Source organism: Diplotaxodon limnothrissa, linkage group LG20 (assembly GCF_057381915.1).
Source record: "Diplotaxodon limnothrissa isolate DT_005_m linkage group LG20, D_limnothrissa_male_GT1.1, whole genome shotgun sequence".
Taxonomy (NCBI): Eukaryota; Metazoa; Chordata; class Actinopteri; order Cichliformes; family Cichlidae; genus Diplotaxodon; species Diplotaxodon limnothrissa.
Window position 1 is genome coordinate 4,732,810 of NC_140615.1, and position 22,193 is coordinate 4,755,002.

At 41.6% G+C, this 22,193-nt stretch overlaps 2 protein-coding genes across 3 annotated transcripts; both read right to left on the minus strand.

Moving 5' to 3' along the window:
• Positions 1–2,386: 2,386 nt before the first annotated feature.
• asb8 (ankyrin repeat and SOCS box containing 8) lies at positions 2,387–6,131 on the minus strand. Its single transcript, XM_085344821.1, has 4 exons — positions 6,072–6,131; positions 5,043–5,219; positions 4,844–4,948; positions 2,387–4,180 (listed from the first exon to the last, which is right to left on the minus strand). Exons 2-4 carry the CDS (start codon positions 5,169–5,171, stop codon positions 3,545–3,547), a joined length of 870 nt encoding a protein of 289 aa, XP_085200947.1. The 5' UTR covers positions 5,172–5,219; positions 6,072–6,131; the 3' UTR covers positions 2,387–3,544.
• Positions 6,132–8,022: 1,891 nt separating this feature from the next.
• Positions 8,023–21,019, minus strand: larp4aa (La ribonucleoprotein 4Aa). Of its 2 annotated transcripts, XM_085344589.1 has the most exons (17): positions 20,503–21,019; positions 18,173–18,290; positions 17,666–17,824; positions 16,853–16,937; positions 16,601–16,737; positions 16,399–16,502; positions 16,189–16,299; positions 16,041–16,094; positions 15,737–15,946; positions 14,945–15,048; positions 14,691–14,732; positions 12,283–12,522; positions 11,625–11,676; positions 11,358–11,516; positions 11,121–11,254; positions 10,825–11,026; positions 8,023–10,483 (listed from the first exon to the last, which is right to left on the minus strand). In XM_085344589.1, exons 1-17 carry the CDS (start codon positions 20,617–20,619, stop codon positions 10,082–10,084), a joined length of 2,430 nt encoding a protein of 809 aa, XP_085200715.1. In that variant the 5' UTR covers positions 20,620–21,019; the 3' UTR covers positions 8,023–10,081. The 2 variants fall into 2 exon arrangements, with proteins under 2 accessions (XP_085200715.1, XP_085200716.1); XM_085344590.1 differs by lacking the exon at positions 14,691–14,732.
• Between the last annotated feature and the right edge of the window lie 1,174 nt (positions 21,020–22,193).

A 22,193-nucleotide genomic window follows, 5' to 3' on the forward strand; every position in this document is an offset into this window, starting at 1 on the left:
AATGTAGCTCTTCTTATACATTTGAAAAATGCATTCAAAAATGTATTCAGATAAACTGGCTGATGTAATCTACAGCCAGTGTTGCTTAACAATAAATGTTTCCTCCGATATAGAAGTGTCACATTTACTTCAAAGGCAGTCTTACAAGCTGGTGACTTAGAGACAGGGCTAGAGGGACCCCCAATGGATAATATGAGAATTGAAGGTGCTAATGGTAGCTTTCAAATTCTTTCCAAAACACTGAAGTAACGGTATAATTGGTCATTTCTTTGACTTAAATATGTTTGTCAAGAGCTTTCCCCAGAAAAAAAGCATTTAGCATTTTAAAATGTAAAATTAAATACAAACCTTGTTTAACTGTTGTAAATAGCACTTCTATCATAACTCCATCGATACTCTGGCCATTTTTTTGCACTACAATTAGAAATTACTTCACAAATACTAAGTATAAATATATTATCCGTTTCCTCTGAACTGCTCGCTGTAGCCGCTGTGAGCCACTCCAACATGTGTACTAAAACTCTTATTTTTTATTATTCATGCCCTTGAGAGAATATGTTAGATGCAGCAGATCATGAATATTACTTCTGAATTTAGGTTATACACCCACTGGTCACTTTATTAGGTACACTTTTCAACTGTACATTAACACAAATATCAGCCAATTACATGGCAACAACTCAATGCATTTTGGCAATTAGAGATGAAGACGACCTGATGAAGTCCAAAATGCACATGAGAATGGGAAAGGAGAATAGTTGGACTGCTTAGACCTAATAGGAAGGGAACAGTAACTCAAATAACCACTCCTTAAAACCAAGGTATGCAAAAGAGCATCTCTGAACATGGAACCACAAAGCATAAGGGCTACAGCAGCAGCAGACCACACCGTATGCTACTCCTGACAGCTGAGAACAGGAAAGTGAAGCTTGCCTAAAACAAAGCACAAAGGATTCGAAAAACGCTTTCTGGTCTGATGAGCATAGGGTCAGAATAAAAAAACAACATGAAAGCACGGATCTATCCTGCCGTGTAACTGTCTGCCGGTGGTGTAATGGTGAAGGGATATTTTCTTGGCACACTTTGGACCACGTAGTAACAACTAAGCATCATTTAAATGCCACAGTCTGAGTGTTATTGCTGAACATGTCCGTCCCTTCATAACCACAGTGTAGCTATCTTTGGTGGCTGCTTGCAGCTGAAAAATGCACCATGTTACAAAGCTCAAATCATCTCAAACTGGTTTCTTGTACAATGACAATGAGTTCACTAGAGCACGCTTGGGATGTGGTGGATCGGGTGCTTCACATGGTGGACCTGTGGCCCCCAAATCTGCACAACTATGTCATGTCGTCATGTCAATATGGCCCAAAATTTCTTAAAAATGTTTCCAGCTGTCGAACCTTGTTATGAAGAATTAAAGAAGCTCTGGAAGTAAAAAAGGGGTCCAACCCAGTACTAGCAAGATGCATCTAAAGAAAGTAACACATGAGTGTATATTTTGACAAAGCTACATATGTTATGTTATGTTCAGTTCATGGTAGCCTGTAGCCATGCACTGAGCTTTAATAATTGCACTTGGTATATGGTCTCTTTAATGAAAGATATTTGACATGCCAGAAGCAGGAACAAAGTTTTAAAAAAACATCATGGCTCGTGTTTTAAAACGCTGTCACTGTGAATGTTTGGTCATCAGTGACAGTGCTTACTGTAACAGTTTGTTATTAGATATAACCTGTGTTGTATATGCATATTGTAAAACAATCACAGCGCAGTCAATAACAGGTATAGACATCAAGTATTCTCTATTAGATGTAATTAATTGTGACTTGATATATATGAGCTATCAATGTGTGATTTTTGTGAAGAGCAGAGAGAAAAGAGTGAGCTGGAATATAAAGGCATTTACTTGCAGTATGTTTACAAAGAAGAAAAAAAGCACCTTTGCTGGTGTACACAAGACATGATCTAGAGGTTAACTTTTACACATTTGTAGAAAGGCAAACATAATCAAGCACAGAAATTGTCAGATTGTAGACAAGTGCTTTAACAAATTGCAAGTTAGTGAATCCTTCAAAGACACAAACTTAGTCATCATGCCATATCATGGTCCTAATACGTAACAATTTAAAATAAAGTCACTTTCAAATATCCTGCAAAATGTTGGACCAGCGAGCACCCTTGAAACACAAACTTTTGCAAGTTAAGACTGAAAACTTCCACTGATAATAAAAACAAAACAAAAAACAACAACTTTATTCCTTATTGGCAACTGGAACTGCAACTTTTTATTTCATTTTATTAAAATATAGACCAAATAAATACTAAATCACAAGACTGCAGACTTGCTATCAGAGCAGAAGAACTTCCAAAGACTATGGAGGCAAAGTTAGTGTGCCTGGCACATCATGTGAAACCAGTAATAGTTACCAACCTTCTGCTGCATCGACATAAATAAAACCGCTGCCATCTGGCATAATTTCTAATCTGCTCAAGTGTTTTCTTCTATCCATTTTTGAGCCTCACTTTTTTTTTTGGTGGGGTGGGGCTATCCATCCCAGCAGTCACAGGACAAAAAGAACGGTGCAACCCCAACAGGCCGCCAGTCTGCCACAGAGCTAACACAGAGAAAAACGAACACTCACAGCCAATTCTCTAGTTAACCTAACATGCATGTTCTCAGAGCGTGGGAGTAACCTGGAGTAACCCAGAGAAAACCCACGCAGGCATGGGGAGAACATGAAAACTTCGCACCAGCCATCCAGTGATCCAGGACGTTCTTGCTGTGTTAACCCCCACACTCTGCTTTCTTTAAATCTGATGTGTTTACTTCTATTGGTATATCAAAAATGACTGCAGCATGAGCTCTTCAGGGTGTCAGAGAGAAAGATGACCACTCCAACGCCAACATATAAACCACCTTCACACGACACACTCTATTACAAATACAGGACATGAGTGCTCATTCATCAACTGTTTGTTTCACTCTAAAAAGGTATAACGAGCATATACTCATTCTGTAATTTATGACTTTCCTCATTGTCTGTGGCAAACTCTTTTAAATTATATTTACATTTTAAAAAGTAACATTCATACTTCCTGTGAATTTAGCAGGCAAGATAATAACTTTAATTTCTGACTATTCATGAACCAAAACAGCTGGATGATTAGATGCACATACATACACCGTTACTATGATGGAGCTGAATAAACCTGATGTTATACTTTCTTTCTGCAAAGAAAGTGGGAAAGATTTCCTTAAAACAGGCTTTGAGATACTAAACGCATGAGGAGAATGCACTGGTGCCAACTTGATTCTACAAATGAAAATATATTCATCTGCAGTTCACTCACTGCTTATTTAGATTTTTTGTAAAGAAAAATACATTAAGTTCATCATTCCTCCTATCACATATATTGTAATAAATTGCAGAAAGGTTGGACAACTCTTTAATACCGTGGAGACACTTCCTTGCAGTGTGCAATGCAGTGTGATGAGCTCTTTAATAATGAGCCAGTGAGGTCTGAAGAAACAGCTTCATTTTCAGTCTCTCAACAGCAGATAGTCTTTGATAGTCTCTGGTAAAGGAAGCTCTTTGACAGCCGTGGGGAGGAATTGCACTCCGAGACTTTGCCGTACTGCACAGCGTGCCAGAGAGCGAAGCGTGGGCGCCTGAGCCACCATGTTGGTCAGCCTCGCCAGCAGCTGGGGATCTTTACTCAGCTCCCTGGGAAGGGTGCCGTCGGCCCGTCGAATCTCAAACCTCCCTGCTGCTCGACACAGTAGCTCCAAACACTCTTCCTCTTGTTCGGTGCCCAGGCCTCGGGCCAACAGGGCCACCAGCCGGGAGATAGGGGTCTGGCCCTTCAGGTTAGTTACATGGACCTGCGCTCCATAGTCTAATAGCACTTTGACACTTTCAAGGTTGCCTTTCATTGCTGCCCAGCTAAGAGGTGTGTCATTGTTATAGTCACGGGCATTGGGACAGGCCCCGCTCTCCAGCAGGGCCCTTACACACTCAGGATTATCTTTGAAGGCGGCCCAGTGAAGAGGAGTGTCTTTATTGCCATCCAGGGCATTTGGCTGGGCTCCATATTCCAACAGCAGCTCCACACAGCTCTCATCCTTCTCTGCTGCATAGTGCAGTGCTGTACGATTATAGCCATCCAAAGCATTTACCTGATGAGAAAATTCAGTATAATGAGCAGTCTTATGCCAACAAGACTTAATTAAATAGCACAAAGCTGCAGGGTGCCCTGAGAAGTGACTGTGTAGGCATCTCAACGCCTGCCAGATATTTTGGCTCATGTGTTGCAGCACAGATGTAAAAGGAGGGTGAAATGGAATAACCAGATGATTCAGAAATTGTTTGCACCATTAAATTATATCAAAAACAAAAGAACGACAGTCTACCAAATAGTCCAAATGAAAACTGCTCAGTGATCATCTAAAGAAACAGGGAATGAATGTGAATGCTGTGAGACCTGAAAGTAAAACTCAATTTACAGAGGATAGTTTCCATCAAATAATTGTAACGATTAACCCTTTAAATTCTCCCATATCCCCACCACATGTACACAGTACTACTAAAATAAACTGATACAATTTCCCTATCTTTCCAGACAGCCAGTGGTTTCAGATCATGACTCAACATGAATCCTTCAGTGTAAACAATGCTAGGTGTCTTCTTTACATTTAGAAAGCTTTTAACTTTTGTCCTGCTCACACTTACACTGACTGTGTTTGCATGCATACTTACCCGCCTTAAGGCCAAAACCTTTAAAAGGTGCCGAATAAATCTAAAGTGAATATGAAAAACTTCCGTGTGCAGCTGTAACATACCTCTGCCCCCTTCTCCAGCAGCAGCTCCACACAGTCAGCATCAGCAACCATACAGGCACAGTGCAGGGGTTTGAGAGTGCCATGCATCCGATTCACATCAGCACCCTTAATCAGCCAGGAAATAACAATATCAACATTACACTCATGACACTACAGGGGATTGTTTACGTCACTTTGACTGGAAGATAAGCAAGCCTACCTTACGGATAAGATCCTCCACATTGTCGTGCGGGAATGAGCGAATGGCTGCAATTGTTCGGATGAGCCGCTCAGACAGGGAATATTTACTCTGAATGCTTTGCATGATGTACCACATAGTAGAGCTCATGTGTAACAGAAGAGCATTGCACCCAGGCAGGGGTGACGCTATGGCACACTGAAACACAGTTTTTAAAAATTGCTTGATTACAACTTCTAAGACACAGTGAATCTTAAATAAGTCAACAGAATATAAAACAGACATTTCACAGTTTATCGTGCCTAAGTATGCACGCAGACCTGTTTTATTCAGTATACCAGTAGTTTGGTTTGATGAGTTATATGCTTGCTATAAATACAAAATATTTTCAGTTTACATACAGAATGTGTTAGAAATTGTTTAACTAAAGACAGAAATTTCACACAGCTTTGTTAAAATACCAAAATTAATATTCAAAATTATCTTTCCCGACTATTATCTGTTTGGGTTGGACACGATGTCTTGTCGTATAATCTAGATGGTGCAAGGCTCAGCTGTAATCAGGGAGATGACACCCAACTTTATTTTGCTGTTGCTACCTAACTGAAGTAGATACGACCCACTTGTCAGCCATATATATATATATATATATATATATATGCAGCTATCGCCGCTGCTTTTAACAAATGACTGACACACACAGCTAACCTTAGCTCACTCTGCAAAAATAAACAAAGTCTGCAACAATGACACAAGGTTTACAATCAAGTAAAAGCTTTAACGTTGACGTAGAAACCACAAGGGTTACTTCGCGCTGACCGGAGGAGTTTATAGGCAAAAGAAAAACAATCATACCCGGCTACACTTCCCACTATCCTGCTAGCTAGGCTAGCTAGCTGTGAGGTAATGTTAGCTTGGAGATGCAGGAACAAACGACACTCACAGACGGAGAAAAACCGCTGACATAATTACCAACTACTTGTAAACTCGCCTTCCAACACAGCTCGCACGAATCAACAAGAATTAAACAATGCTGGTGAAAACCCATACCGTTTACAGTCCACGGCTTGAAGGTCTGGCAGGTTACTGTATAGACCGACCGCTGCTAGCTTTCACATAAACACGAAACGTCACCACTAGGGCCACGCCCTCTGTCTCGAACCTCGGTATTTAAACGCGGGCAGAGTGGACGCTGACTGTCCGCAGTAATTTGGTATAACCTGACATTTTCTCTGAACACCGACGTTTACGGGGCCTGGCAGAACTCCACGTCCTCGCCAAGTGTACTCACTTATCCCAATAAAAGCATGTATGACGGCACGGCAGGCTACCACCGGCGTGCCACGGATTCTTTCAGTTTATGTCCATGTTAGGGGCTCAGCTAGCAGAAACAGCGGCAGAGGAGGTGGGGAGTTGGACTCCGATGATCAGGAGAGTACTAGCTAAGGATAAGAAGTTTTTATCATCTTCTTACTTTATCCCTAAGGTTTAACCTAATCCTGAACCTGATAGTCCCATGCCGACATCAACTCTCAGCATACGCGCCTAAAAATGGGTAGCCGAACCACATACGTCAGCGGCGGATCTAGAAAATTTCACATGGGGGGGGGGGGCAAAATGTCTAGGCAGGGTGGTACATACCTCTTCAGAAAAATATGTCAAAATCCCCTATACGTAAACAGAATCAAGAAATTATTGACAAAAACACTTAAAAATTATTTATTGTATCATTATCTCCTAAGAAAATAAAGGCTATAAGAGGCTTTTAGACAAACAAGCAATTAGTTTGTACAAGGTGGGCAGCTTAGGGGGCTCTACAGCAGGAGGAAAGCTCCCCCACAAGATATGTGCTAATTTTATTTATTTTTGTTGTTTTCCAGCAATTATGAATCATCATAAGAGTGCATGAAGCCAAATGAAATTTGTCATTCAGGGGGGAGGCAGTGAAAAATTTTTATGGAGTGACACAATACTTATTAACACCACCTGTGGCATTGCAGTGAAAAATCTAGACCCTGTACCAGCTGAAATGCATGAATCCATTCTCTTCCGCTTATCCTTGTTGGGGAGGGGGCTGAAGCCTATCCAAGCTGTCTCAGAGCGAGAGGCAGGGTACACTCTGGACAGGTCGCTAGTTTGCTGCAGGGCTAAGAAAGAGACAACCATTCACACTCATATTCACACCTATGGGCAATTTAGAGTTACCAATTAACCTATTCCCACTAACTGCATGTCTTTGGAATTTGTGAGGAAGCCGGAGTACCTGGAGAGAACCCACGCAAACACGGGAAGAACATGCAAACTCCACACAGAAAGACCCTGGCCTGATGGTGGAACTGAGACCAACAAAATGTCTGATCCACTGGGATTTCCCCCTACAGCCATTTACTGAGAATGGTCTGATAAAATGATATTCACCATGTGGCAGGTCTGTGTCAAAATACCTTGTTGGTGGCAGATTGGCCAACCAGCTTCGAGCAAATAGTCACTCAAATAACCACTTGCTACAACAGAAGTATGCGGAAGAGCCTCTCTGAACACATTGGACCTTGAAGCAGATGTGCTACAGCAGCAGAAGACCACATTTCTGTCAGCTGAGAAGAGAAGACTGAAGCTGCAATACACACAATTTCACAGTGGAAGACTGGAAAAATGTTGTCTGCTCTTTTTGACTTTAAATGTTTTAAAAACAATAAAATTAAAATAAACAATGTAACAAATGATCAGAGATGCAGGATATTCAGTCTGTAGTTCTATTAACAGCTTGATACACTAAAAGAAAACATATGTTTCGTGTAGGTGCTTAAAACAAAACAACAGTAATAAATGTGACACTGGGAAGCCAAATCAAAATAATTTATTTTTGGTGACATTTCATACAGTTCTAAGATTGTGTCTCAAACACTTGGTTGATTCATGACTACATTTCCATTTGCCACCCCAACCCAAATTAACAGAAAATAACCCAAACATATTTTTTTTTTTTGGGGGGGGGGGGGGGTGGGGGGGGAGCAAATCCTGTAGGTATTTTTGCAAGCCTGTCAACATCAACCATATGCTTCTAAAATGATTTCACATTACTCATGAGTAAGATTCTTTTTAAAAACAAAGTTAGTGCATTTCTTTAATTATACTAAATCACTAGCTGCTCATACTTATTAATGAAAAAAACAAAACAAAAAACAGCTCCAGTGATTGGATACTCGTTTACTGCATTACTAATCCCAAAGTCAACGCAACAAGTATTTTCTCTCAGCTGACATCTTAATCGGTACAGAAATGTCATATGTGATTTTTTTCATTTTTGCCAATGCGATTTCACACAACTTTGGGGAAACCAGCCTACCAAGATTGGGAGAAAAGCGCTGCATTAGAATTAAAATAAATAAATTTAAGAAAGCAATACATACAGTGAGTCAAACTTCAAATTCTAAGTTAACCTGTTTGTTTTCCAAAACTTAGAAGAAAAACAAAACAAAAGGAAAACAAAACAAAACAAAACAGCAAACTCACCCTAAAAGCACAAAACAATCTGGTGGATTGACTGGTCAAAAGCCTCCCTCCGTAAATTCAATACTAGAACAATTACATTCTCCCACACACGTTTCTAGTGAAGGGTTATTACAATATAGCATAGGTTACTACACCTCTACAGCTTTTTCAAAATCCAGTTTCACTGGGCCAAAGAGTTCCCCCAAAGATTACATTAGCAGACCTCATCAATAAAAATCTAAACTTTATCCTAGCACACTATAATCGCAGCCAGCTGGCACGTAGCACGTGAAAATATTCCAATTTCCTTTATATCCACAACTTGGCTGCCTGATAGTAAATAGCTATCATCATTAGCTAACAGCACTCAGTCTATTTTTTTTGACATTATGCCATTGTTAAGAACAAATTCACAGATAAGCTTAACCTGGATATCCCGTGATGATGATGATGATGTAGAAAAGCCAAACCTTGCCTAAAACCACTGGGCGCACCAAGCAGTCAAATCTTAGCAAAAACCTATTTGTTTTTCCTCATGAAAACACACGATCCCCCCAAAAAACAAAACCCACAACAAAACATGTAAACAGAGAACCTGACTGATAATCAACATGACGATATTCTGAATTCATCGGAACAGTTAAACTCAAAACACGTAAAACTCAACGTGAAAAACTTTGGACCAGGCTAGCAGGTTCACCGTGGCTAACAGCCCAGTGAGCCCCCCCTACAGAGCATCCGGGCTTTGAAGAAAAATCACACATCTGACCGCGGTGCATGTCAACACCTTCTGATAATCTGACGGAGAGCGTTTAAGCCAATCATGAACCAGGATCAAAATACCACCATAGAACACAATTCATTGATATACATTAGAAGACCACATTGTCCCGTTTCAGGACGATTCAGAATCTCTGCTGTAAAAATCAAAATGTTCTCAATATCATTACATCAGTGCGACAGCACCCTGCAGCACTTCAGTCATTTAGCTTAACAATCGATGCATACACAGACATCAGTCAACCCTTCAGTCATACTTGCAAACCTAAGCACACAAGAGAAAAAACAAAACAAAAACTGATGTCTCATTGCGTGTTAGTGATATCTTTGTATATGTACATGACATATATGCATGTTCTTTTTTCTTAGTGCATATTGTTCTTGCAGACCAACATCTATTCTTTAATTAAAAAAAAAAAAGAAAAAAAAAAAAAAAAGGTAGAGGGCCATTTACGAGGCCCAGCATCCCACCTTTCCCTAGCGGAGCATGAACGAATCAACAACCTTCAGGTAAGTCACACTTAAATTCTTTTAAGCGTATTTCTGAAGGCCAAAACAACGTTTTTGTTTCTTTTCCAATCACTCGTCAAAGTTCTTCAGGTGTCATTTTGCCCATAAGTCCTGGATGTCAGTCTCATTGCCACTTTAAAAGCCTCTCTTTGGACATGTTCCAGGGGGGTGGGGAAGGTGGCTACCATAATTGTTGTTGCTTTTATGTTATTCATTTTTATATAATTATATATATCCATGTATATATTCATACATCTTTTTCTATTGATATCAAGTTTTTATTTTGGCGATACTGGTGGGATGTTCTGCTCTTTTCCAGTGTGCCTGTATCCTCCCTGCGGGGAGCTGCGTCGGGGTGGTGGAGGACGCCTATGGTCCCGGAACTTGAGGCCCCCGGTGCCCCTGGGACCATTGCTGCGGTGGTAGCCTTGAGAGTCACGTTCACGCGGTGGCCGGCTCTCCTTGCATTCCCATCCCCCCTCCCTGTCGTGGCTTCTCTCGTGCTTGTCTCCAGGACTGCTGCTGGAGCCCGGCTCCTCGGCCTTGTTCACGCGCAATTCACGTAGTGGCTGGCCCGACGCAGTGCTAGAGGTGGCCGGGGTGGCCGGGGCAGGGGATGCAGGGGGAGGGTCCTTGGGTGGCCTTTGACACACTTCGGCGTAGCTGAGTTTACGGGGCTCCTAAACAAAAACAGAAAAAACATTTTTAAGATGGGTAAAACATACACTCATTTACTGAGTTTTAGCACCCTTCCAGTCAAACCCTCAGATCTCATAATCTTGACGCTCATTGGGGTAGGAGTGAAAATTCTGGACTTTTGGTGAGACAAAAGCATGGGGGGTGGGGTTGGGGTGAAATGAGAGAGAGAGAGAAGAAAAAAAAAGAGTGACAGAGATGAGGGATAGAGCCAAAGCCAGTCAATTCACTACCTCACTTTCCCTCTATGCGCAAAAGATCTCATCATCAGGAAGACAACTGTGCTCATGTGGCGGCAGCAACAACAGGAAAGTCAGATTCTCACCTGTGCAGGGGTGGGAAGAGCGGCTGTCGCAGGGGCAGCCGTGCTGGGTGTGGCTGGTGTGGAAGCAGCAGAGGTCTGAGGCCTGGAGCTAGGCACAGGCTGTGTGGAGGCGGGGTTGCCGGGAGTTTTGACAGGTGTGCGTGGAGTTGGTTTTTGAGTCGTAGGTTCCACCCGTTCGACTCTCTTCTCCTGACGAACAGTACTATCAGGACAAGAGGTTCAGTTAGCAAAGCTAACATTTTAAGTTTTATTGTAAGAACAAAACATGCTCAAATTAAGAGCAGAGACAATCATACCCAGAGGCTGAAGGTCCAAGTGGTTGAGTAGCAGATTTTGCTGCTGCCGGGGCAGGACTTATGACAGCCACAGCTTCCTCTGTGACTTGACCTGAACCTGGACTCGCAGTGGCTTCTTTATTGGCTTGTTCTGCCTATAAAAAGCAAAGTGCATGAATGTTACACTTGTGCAGTCCTCATCTCAATAATGCTTTCTATGCATCATTGTTCAAGAGATTTACAAACTCATTTTCTTACCTTGTCCCTGTACAAACCACGTACTACATCCGACATCCGGTTTTCTAACACTGGCTCCCCCTGTGTGCTGACCACACAGCCCGGAAGAGGAGGGAAGTTGGTAGCAGCCAGGTCAAACTTGGGTGGTGAAACCTTGACCTCTGTTAAGGGTACAGGCCTCTGAGAAAAGGAATTAAAAACAGAGCCAACGGGCAGAAATATCATTACATGGTTCATGGTTTTAAACACAACATACAAGTTTTATGGCCATAGGTAATTGCTGTTTACCGCAATCCTTTCTTCTTCTCGCCTCCTCCGTGTTCCTCTGTAGGTCGTACGTCTGAAATACAAATAAATAAGGTGTGAATAAGGAGTCAAGTCAGTCAAAAGTCATATGCATGCCAAATCCATTAAGCATGCGTCAGTCAATAAGCAAATTTCAATGACATCATTTGATGTTTACATATAAATCAGAAAGAAAATGTTTGAAGCAACAGACAAAAAAAAAAAGAACATGTGCAACTAGCTCAAGCACAGATGCTGCTGTTGACACTGGGGACACAGTGAGGCATGCTCCTGGCAGGGAGCAGTACATGAGACTTGCCAAAAAAGCAAAAAAAAAGTTTAGTTTTAGTCTTCAAGTTGATGACTAATGCTGTAAGTGGAATTTTGAACTCCCAAGTTGACTGTTTTGTTTGTTTCATTTACCAAAAAAAAATAAAATAAAATAAAATCTGAGTAGTACCTACCCACTGAAATGACACTCATGTCTAGGTCTAAAAACCCTTTTACTCATTTAAACTGCATTTAGTTCAAAATATGGCTTTTGGTTAAAGTCAAGTCAACTCTAACCTGCTTAAATCGATGGAAATATCATAACCTATCAAATCTAACCCACGAGCAGCAGCTCTAACATTCGACCAGGTTTGAAACAGATGAGGCTTACCTTCCACGTCCAGCTACCCCACTGTCATCGCTGGCGTCCAATGAGGAAGAGGGGGGTAGATGCGAGAATGCCATGGTCAAGTCAGTGGTTGTCTGGACTGTGTTAGTAGTGGAGACGGCGGCAGTAGCGTTGGGAGCAGGAGGCTGCGGGTTTCGCAGTCCGGTCAGGCTTTCCAGTGGGACCGGTGTTACGGATGCTGAGGTCACGTCGTTTGGCCTCACCTGGGGCTTCACGTGGTTTCTGTTGTCGTGAGGGGAAAGTGAAGATCAAGGTTACTATGCATTTAAAATGCTCTGCATACAAATTGGCAACCAGTGCTTCCTACTGAACTTAATAACTTTCGGTTAAGGTGCTTGGTGCTTTTACACTTAAGTCCACGTAATATAAATTATTCCGTTCAGGATTTATATTTTTACACATTTACCAACTTTTAGTCGTGTATTTTTGCAGTCATAAAATACACAAGACATTATGCTTATGTGTTCCAAGGAAACAGATCTGTGTAATACACATCCAGAGCCTTTGAAAGCAGTTCAGCAGCTGTTACAAGTACATTAATCCAATTTGTTGGCTATAAGATGTTAAACCACTGTAGGGCTGTTCGATATAACTATATATTTCAGATGACGATATAAAAACGTCTATCGTTTCATATTACGCTATTGTTTGTTTCGTGGTGTCGCAAAATGAACTGTTTACAGCAATAGTTTTTCATTGTTTTGATGGTCACTGTAGAATTTCTCTCATATTTAAAATACCCACACTACGGACGGACAACTGCTTTATGCATTTCGTTAGCAACAACAAAGGTAAAACCGCTTGTTTATTTTCCACATAAACCTTTCACAATAAAGCTTAAGATCCTGTTGAGATTTTTCAAAATAAACTGAATCACATGAAATAGTATGCAGAGTGTTCACGGATGAGAAGCTAAAAAGAGCCGTCAGGTGCTAAAAAAATAAATAAAAACCTTAAGACAGGCTTTTCCCAGCAGCACGCCGTGTAATACTCACAAAAATTGTTAAAATTGTGTCAGTTTAAACTCGATTCCAGGTACACGACGCCCAGGTGAAAAACACTTTGTGCAAGTCGAGTTGCCCGAGATTCACAGAAGTTACAGAAAATGTAAAACTTTTGTGATAAATATCGTTGTCGGGACGATAAATGTCTTATATCGGGATATGAGATTTTGGTCATATCGCACAGCCCTAAACCACTGTATGAACTTAAGAGTAAATCTTGTGTTAAAACACTGAAAATCATGCACTGCAATCTGAGGTAATTAGAAGCCTATACACATCATTTCATTTGAAGTCTTCAAAGGAAATAAACTATTTTCTAGTGAAAAGAAGCTAAAACGGTTCAGTCAGTTCAAAGGAAACACTGGTGGCAACCACACTAAACTTGACAGTTTGCAAGGGAAATGGGACAACATGCTGTGTCTTCAGAGTAAACGTAGACATGCAGGTGGTTTTGGACTACAACTGAGGTCATGATTGGCTGAAGCAGCTAAAACTCAGATGTCAGAATTACTGTGTTTGGCTATCTGCAACCAATCATTAACTCACTGAGCAGAGCTGACAACACCCCTGCAAGACCTGCCAGGATTTGTGCCACAAATAAACCTTTTAGATGTTGTATGATTAGCATGATTTCACATAAACTTATCTTCCCACCGGTCTTTGACCCTCAGATCTCATAATCTGAACGCTCATTGGGTTGGGACTGAAATTCCTGACTTTGAAAGTCCACAGGGAGAACAGAGAGAGAGAAAGAAAGAGCAAAGAGAAAAGATGAAGAAAGAGAGAGAACCAAAGTCAGTTCTTCCATCCCTCTTTCCCTCTATGCGCATCATGATCTCATCACTGGGTCTGACTTATGTCTTTGTGAAGCTTCTTTTGAACAAACGTGATGAACACGCTTGAAAAAGTTGTCATCTCTTTGCACAAAAATGCAGTGTATGAATTGATGCTTGACAGCAGAGATGACCTACACTCAACTCCTGTCAGCATTTCTTTGTTACAGCATATGATGACAGTCACGAATGAAAGCAGCACAAATAAAAAGAAAGACTACACATGATGGATAGTTAGTTGTGATGTAGAGAAGCTGTCACATGTAATAATGTAAATGCAAAGAAGGGCAAGATGGCCTTAACTGGAAAAATAAATAAATAAAGCCAGTTGCTCGAAATCAGATTGCAGCCAGCATTTATCAAAGGAAAGACAAATCCAGGACGCTCATAAAAAGGCACCAAACATTTATCACAACTACGAGGATGATTATGGCCATAAAAATCTGCCTGGCAGAAGGCATGGGGCCTGTTATGTATTTAATCATTTGGCTACTGCGGTATGGTAAGAAATGAGGGAAGCAATGAAGCTCATTATATAGTATAACAGTGGTACCTGAAGGCATTTATTACATTCTTTCTTGAATAGAGGGGTACACTGTGGGGAAGTAAAAGAAGACAGGGAGTGATGAGCAGTTCCCTCTTTAACTTTAGACAAACTGTATTACAGAGATGGTCCGATGTTCACTGTTTAACTTCATGCAAACAAGAACACAAGTGATAAAACATTCTAATATGTTTGAGAAAAGAGACCCCCCCCCCCCCCCCAAACAAACAAACAAACAAAAAGCTCACAACAATAATCCTTACCGGCTTCTGTTGAATGGGCGAGAGATATTAAGAGAACTGGAGCTGGTCTTGTAGTGTCCAGCGGAGCCAAATCCATTCACAAAGCTACTGTTGGGAAACGGAGCCTGCTCAAGAGGTGGAAGGGGGCAAAAATAAATAAAAAAGTCAGTATTTACTAATCCTCCTTAAAGCAACACTTTTTTGCATATATCTGTTGTTTAGCTTTCCCCAAGGAGATGAAAATAGGTAAGCTCATTGTAGAGCGGCTTTAGAAAAGAAAAAAAAACAAAAACATCCCAGCCAATTCTTATGCAACATTGTGTATTTATGTCATTGACATTTCAGAAAGCAAAGCACCTGAATTTAAGCATCACAATAAATAAGGAAGCAATAACTAACAAGGGATTCTGCCACAGCTGGCGCGAAACACATTTTTCACGGTTGATTTCCTGCATTATATTTAGGTGCTGAATGCTGGTGATGAACGCAGACAAAAGCCTTTGAGGTGCATGAAGTGTGGCTTTCTGTTTTCTGGGTTTTAATAATCACACAGAACAGACATTAATGCCTGACTGTATTTGGCTATATTTGTAAAGATGCAGTTATTTCGATTAGTGCAAAATAAACTTGGATGATTAGTCGGCAGGTGTGCAATGGTCCCTGAAGTCCTGTGACAAAAACCCCTTCTATAAATAATAAATTAACATTAACAATACACTTTTAAGATTACACTGAATTCGCCCCTTTGACTGTAGATCCTCTGACAGAGGGTTTTAGTTAGTCTCACAGCAGCAAAAGCACAGTCAATCTCACCAGAGGCGTTTCAAAGTACGGTGTGGGCGAAGGTGTCCAGGTGGGAGGTACGATGCCGTAGAGGGGGTACTGCTGCTGGGGGTAGACGTGCTGCATGTAGAGCGGAGAGCTGTACTGGGACTGGCTCTGGGACTGCTGAGCGTACAGGCTGCTGTCCATGCTACGGTAGCCGTTCTTTGCAAAAAATGTGTTGATGGCCTTTATTCTGGCCTGTTGGTATGAATCAGAGGGGAAAATGTGTCAACAGACGTCAAGATGTTTACAGAAGGGCCTTTCCAAAATGTCAGATTTTAATTTAACTCACCATAATGGGTTTTCCCTGAAATGTTTTTACTTCTTCTCTCAAGTACTTGTACGCCTAGGGGGGCAAGAAAAAGAGTCAAACGACTATTAGTGATGCTGGATTTCATCTGAATACTTTAGACATGATGAAGAAGAGTTGAGCTGAGTACCTGTTGAGCATCTGTGTCCGATTGGAATGTGATGTACCAGTTGTTGTTGTGTGCAAACTCGACACTTATAACCTTTGGACAGTTGTCATTTTTGAACAATGACTCCACTTCCTGTGAATTGAATACAATGCATACTCACTTCAAGCATATAACTATGTTTTCAGTGCTTTAATGGCCTGTCAGTCAAACGTTTTTTTGTTTTTTTTTTACCTCAACAGGTGTGGTTTCGGGAACTTCTCTCAAAATGATAATGCACCGCTTGTGATTAGGACGCACTTTCTCCCCTTTCTCATCCACTTGTACCATAGGAGAGGCTGGAAGGAAGAGTGGGTTTAAGAATATTTAAGCTGAGGCAAAAGACCAATCAGTACACACCTTTTTAAACATGAGCCATCCTCAGCTTTTCACTTACATCTCAACACATCCAGAATGAGGTCCATGTCTGTAGTGAGGACTTTAATGCTCTCCATACTGGCAATAGTCCAAATAGGGACAAACTGATCACTGTCCATCTGGGACATCAGGTACAAATCCTTTGAGAGGTTCTCTCTGAATCAAAATAAATAAATAAATTCACGTAGATTAGCTTCTGCAAACAGTCAAGAGAAAACTATTTTCTAAATTTTGCGCATAAAAAAATTTGCTTTAGGTGTTGGCTTCTTACCTGGAGAAATAATACTCCAGTTCTTTCTTCAGAGACTCTCGCAAATTCTCAGAAGAGATTGGCTGTTCTTCCGTTTTTGAATCCACTGTAAAACATTAAAGAATCAATGGTTAAAAAAAAAAATTGAAATGTTTTCTGTTAAAAAGCATTAATGACATTATTTTTCCAACACAACCTTTTTCTTTTCAAAGACATATGCTGATGTCACATTATAAGCAGTGACTGAAATGACTCCAACAGTGTCAGATTCATCCGTGTCATAAGCGCGACAGGAAAAGTTGGAGTTACTGGAAGAGCGGCTAGATTGAGGTGACTTTTACTCTACTCCATTCAAACTCAGATAAAGGTGTTGTTGTACACATACAGGGTGTACAACAACACCTTTATCTATGACCTTGGGGGGGCATTAGATTGCACAGGTGTAACTAACACAGGGGCCAGTGGTTCCAAGTTTCCACAGTGGAGTATATGCTTAGCAACACAAGTGATTAAGACAGGGTTTTTGTCAGGGTGGTAATTAAATACAAATAACTCTACAGGTTAGGTGTGACCCAGCAGTCTCTCAGTTTAGCCAGTGTTTCATCTGGCTCCCAGACAAATTTCCCTCGTGGAACAAAGAGTTTTGTGAACACGTCTGCATGAAAGTCCTGTATTTTAAGCTGTTGATACATTTTATGGTATCAGATCACTCAATCTGCCACCTCAGTGCATTCAAGCTGTTCATAATTTCCTGTTTTCAGACGTATTGAAAAAAACACAAATTTTTAGCTGCAGCCTGTGTGTGTGAAGATGACTTCTTGTGTCAAGACTGACCTGAGGTCCCCGTTGTAGACTCAGCGGGGGAAAAGCCCAACTCTGGAGGGTCCATTCCATTTACTGCTATCTCAGCTGTTGCTGTGGAGCTGCTGTTATCCAGGGCCGGGAATCCCACGGTATACTGCTTGCACCCAGCAGACGGAGGCTCAGAATAACCTGTGAACAAGGTAAAGAGTCTGATTCAGAAAGAGCAGTCTATTTCAAACTTACCCACATCTTTGATGGTTTAGCTATTTATTGTTTGTGTACATGAAAAAAGTTGCGACTTATACAGATGCCATCTAAGAATTTTTTTTTTTTTTTTTTTAAAGTAGTAAGGCCCCAAAATTATTTTAAAACACCAATAACAACGTTAGGAGTGTTGACTCAAAAAGGGGAAATAATCCCATGAGTAGACATGGGTGTCACAATGTCCAGTTTCCCAAAAAAGCCTTCAAACTTATTTTCCAAACACGTGCTGTAAAGCGCAATAAAATCAGTTTAGCATTCTCTTTCATTTCTTACCCTCATTGAGATCCGAGGGAGACCAATGAGGGTTGCTGGTAACGGTCTCGCTGGGGGCCACGGGCATCTCCTGCCACACCTTGGCATTAGGATTCAAACCAGCACCCTTGAAGGTGACCTTTAAAACAGAAAGAGGAGGATCAATCAAATTTGGTTCTGACAAACACTGAAAGCAGAGTGATGTTTATTTTTGAGCAGAGGTAAGTTGTCAGTTATCTAAATTTTACTGTTGAAATTTAAGAGTTTATATTTAAGCACTGAAATGCACACAACGTTTCATCTGTTTAATGCTTTTAGTGGTTCTTCAAACGTAAGACGCATTCAAATAAGGGCTCTTTTGACTAACAAATGTGTGACCATTTACACATCTGTCACCTGAGTTTTGCTTCTTTTTTTCCCCGGTTGCTTTTTATTCCTTTTTAAGAAACAGAGTTTTAAATTTTAGACCTCTGCTGCACGTCTCAAGGCATGTTTGCCCTTACTCCAGCAGAGGTTTAAGGAAGGAGGATGCAATCCAAGTTACAGTCAATATTGAACAATCCTTCACACCCTTTTTACCTTGTGCTGGACAGCCATAGGAGCATGTTCAGCAAAAGACTCATTCAACCACAATACACCACAAAAACACCACATGAAATCACCCCTACTATTGGCCAAAAAACTTTATAACTCCCCCTTATGACACCTAGACTGTTATAACTAATACACTGTCTATAATGTTTATAGTATTGTTCTAATATGGCAGTTTGAGTGCCTTAGTTTTATCCAGTTTTGTTTATATTTTATATTTCATTTGTATTTTTCCCCATTTATGTTTTAAGTGTGCATCTGAATGAAAATTACTTCCCTCTGATATTAATAAAATATTTTGATTCTGACACCAGGGGACAACAAAGCCAAACTAAATTATGGTCTTCAACAACACCATAATAGACTAAGAGAGGAGCTGTAGATGGGTCATAGCCAACTACAGCTATGTCTGCTGATTTTCATTGATTAAATTTATACTGATGACTGGAACATCCCAGTGACACATGTCCCCATAAGGCCTTGTGATCTCCTGTCAACAAAATCAGCCCTTACCCTGTTCACCTCAAGGAGGGGTGACTATAAAAGCTGTGTGTAGTCAAAATATTTGCAAACGAACACGTTACATGTTACCTTCACCAGCACAAATTTATTTCCCATGTATGTTATCCACAGATCTGATGTGACTCTCCATACCAAACCGGCTATGGTCTGGCAGAAGAAATCCTGACCCTGCAAAGATCTGTGGCCAAGAATAGATTGCACACTGACACATTAAGATCTACAGACACCGATGTGATCTTGATGTGAGCTAACTGTGGACTGTGCTTTTAATCTTGTGTAAAGTGGATGGCAGCTTCCTGCTAAACTGTCAGATTTACTTCACATTGTCATTCACCACCTGCTAACAGATCCTGGCTCTTTTTTGCAGAAGCACTTGGCCTGACAAGAGCAGCTCCCGGTGGTAGTATGGCTCAGGGCACTTCTCCTCCCCGATCACACAATAAGAACGGGATGTATACCCATAGGAGAGGCCTCTGTGCCATTCAGACAAGCGCGGACATTTATGTGCAGTGCAACTTGACACATGGTTACAATGCACGCTTCTGTGTTACAGGCCACAGCGAGCCAAGCAATGTCAGCTGACTGCGCTGCGCAGCAAAGGCCAGGTATTTGCAACGCATGTCACTGCGCTAGCTAGGTCTGCTAGCACCGCGATTAGCTCACAGATAACGGAGTGAATGAACACTATCATTCGGCCAGTAATTGAAGCATCGTTCACCCGCTAACGGAAAACAACTGATTCGGCGCGTGTCCGCTTCAAATACCACCGCAGTCATCCTAAAGCTCTGTCAAAACTTAACTTACGGGCTAATGATTACTCAGCAAACTACTTAATGAGCTTGCTGGTTACAACGGCTAAGCTACAGTTAGCAGCTATCTGAATGAGCTGCGGTAGAGCTACTGCTATAACCCCCCCCCCCCACACACACACACCGCCACCATCACCAAGTGTGTAAAAGTAAAGCTTGTACTGGCAGCAAGTAGAGTAAGTAGTCGTGAAAGTCTTTGATTCTGGTCCCGCTTTCTCACATAGTCACAAAACAGTCACGCAAAAACTCACACACATTCACAAACGCGCTCAAAGTTTCATTCTTGATCTTGTTTGAGTTAATTTTAGATGTGTAATAAATAACAAAGCTAATTACGCAGAGGGGGCGTACTGTGCTAACAGGTCTCCCTGTTAGAAAGCGGCAGTCGCTTAGCCAGTAAGCTAACAGGCTAAAGAAGGCCTCACTCACCATGCCGCCTGACCCTCCCTCGCTCCCCAGCGGAGCCTCGTCCTTCCCACCGGTCTTCGGTCCGGGATCAGCCTCCTCCTGCAGCAGCGGCGGCTCTCCGCTCTGGTCTGAACTCATCAGCCGCTCCTGACTCACTTCTACCCCGTCGCGTTCTCCCGGCCCCCTCCTGCCACCACCACCGCCGCCGCTTCTCCCCGAAACGCCGGCTGAGTTCAGCAGTCAGTCTGGTTCTCTCCTACTCGACTCTGGATTGGCTAACCGGCTAGCGGGTATGCTACAGACTGAAGCTAGCGTGCGTATGAATCAACGAAGCGGGCTAACGACTAGCTAGCTCAATGAATCAAGCTCACACGCCGAGAAACTAATGGTACAAACAGTGCCAAACCATGACTCTTCTTAAACGGCGGTCCCCACTGGCGTTTCGTCAAATACTACAGCACACACCGGGTTCGTGAGGCGCATTCCTAACCGGGCGACCGGAGCGGACACTGGGGACACGCACCTTTCCTCAGCGCAGGCACACAGTCCGCCGAAGTCCCGGCTGCCACCGCGAGAACTCGGTGACCTCTACGGCGCTATTTCCTTTTCCGGATTTACACTGTAGTTTTTCTTTAGTAAGAGCACTTACATCGAGACCCAGTCGCTGTCTTTTTTTTTCTTTTTTTTTAAAGAATAAATAAATACAAGAGGTGAAATCCATATAATGTTATTTTTCGGGTACCAGAGAATCTGAACTTATTTTCCTGACTTTAAACCATAAGAAATCCATGACATAAATACATAAATAATAAGACACACACTGGGATACATACCTTTTTTGTGCTGTAGGCCATTTCACCCTTCATGCGTGTTTTCATTATTTCTTATTACTTCTTGTAATAAATGCAGCTTAAATGCAGCACTATGTTGGGCACTGCATAAGCTTTATATACAGGCCACCAGCCTGCTGCAATTCTCTGAAGTATAGGCTTTCAGTTTCAGTTACTGTGCTGATTACATTGTGAAAAGGCAGTTTGTTGATTACCAGCAGGAATAATGAGTGATTTGGGACCTTTTGTGTGGCAGCAACAGAAGTAAAAAGGAGAGCGCTGTGACGTAATCAGATTTCCTGGCACCCTGCTCTAGATGTAATCAGGAACAGATGATTAAAATAAATTTCATTAACCCGAAAATGGGTTGTCAAAGATAGGTAACATTCTATTATGCTGGTAATTATGGATCCATAATTGGATTATCAACATTGTGAATGAGAATGGCTCCAGTGTTTATGTACCATTCAAAACAAAGCACTCAGGGACTTGGGGTATTTGTGTGTAGCCCCAAACATGTGCTTGACAAAAGACACAGAGACCTGCTAAGATTTTCAGATATCATTACTGAAAAACCCAGAATTTTCTGAATTTTAACCTGAGTTTGACGCACACTACACAGCTTGGTGCAAAGCAGAATGGATCAATGCTCTGACTCATCAGACCAATCAGGATTCTTACAATCTTGCATTTTATCAAATTAGCCTCAGTTTCCTGATCTTAGCTGGCAGGAGTGGCACTCGGTGTGGCCTCCATCTGCTTCAAGTTTTGACATGTTATACATTCAGAGATGCTCTTTCACATATTTGGGTTTTAACTTATAGTTATTTGAGTGACTGTTGCCTTCCTATCAGCTCAAAGCGGCCATTCTCCTCTGACATC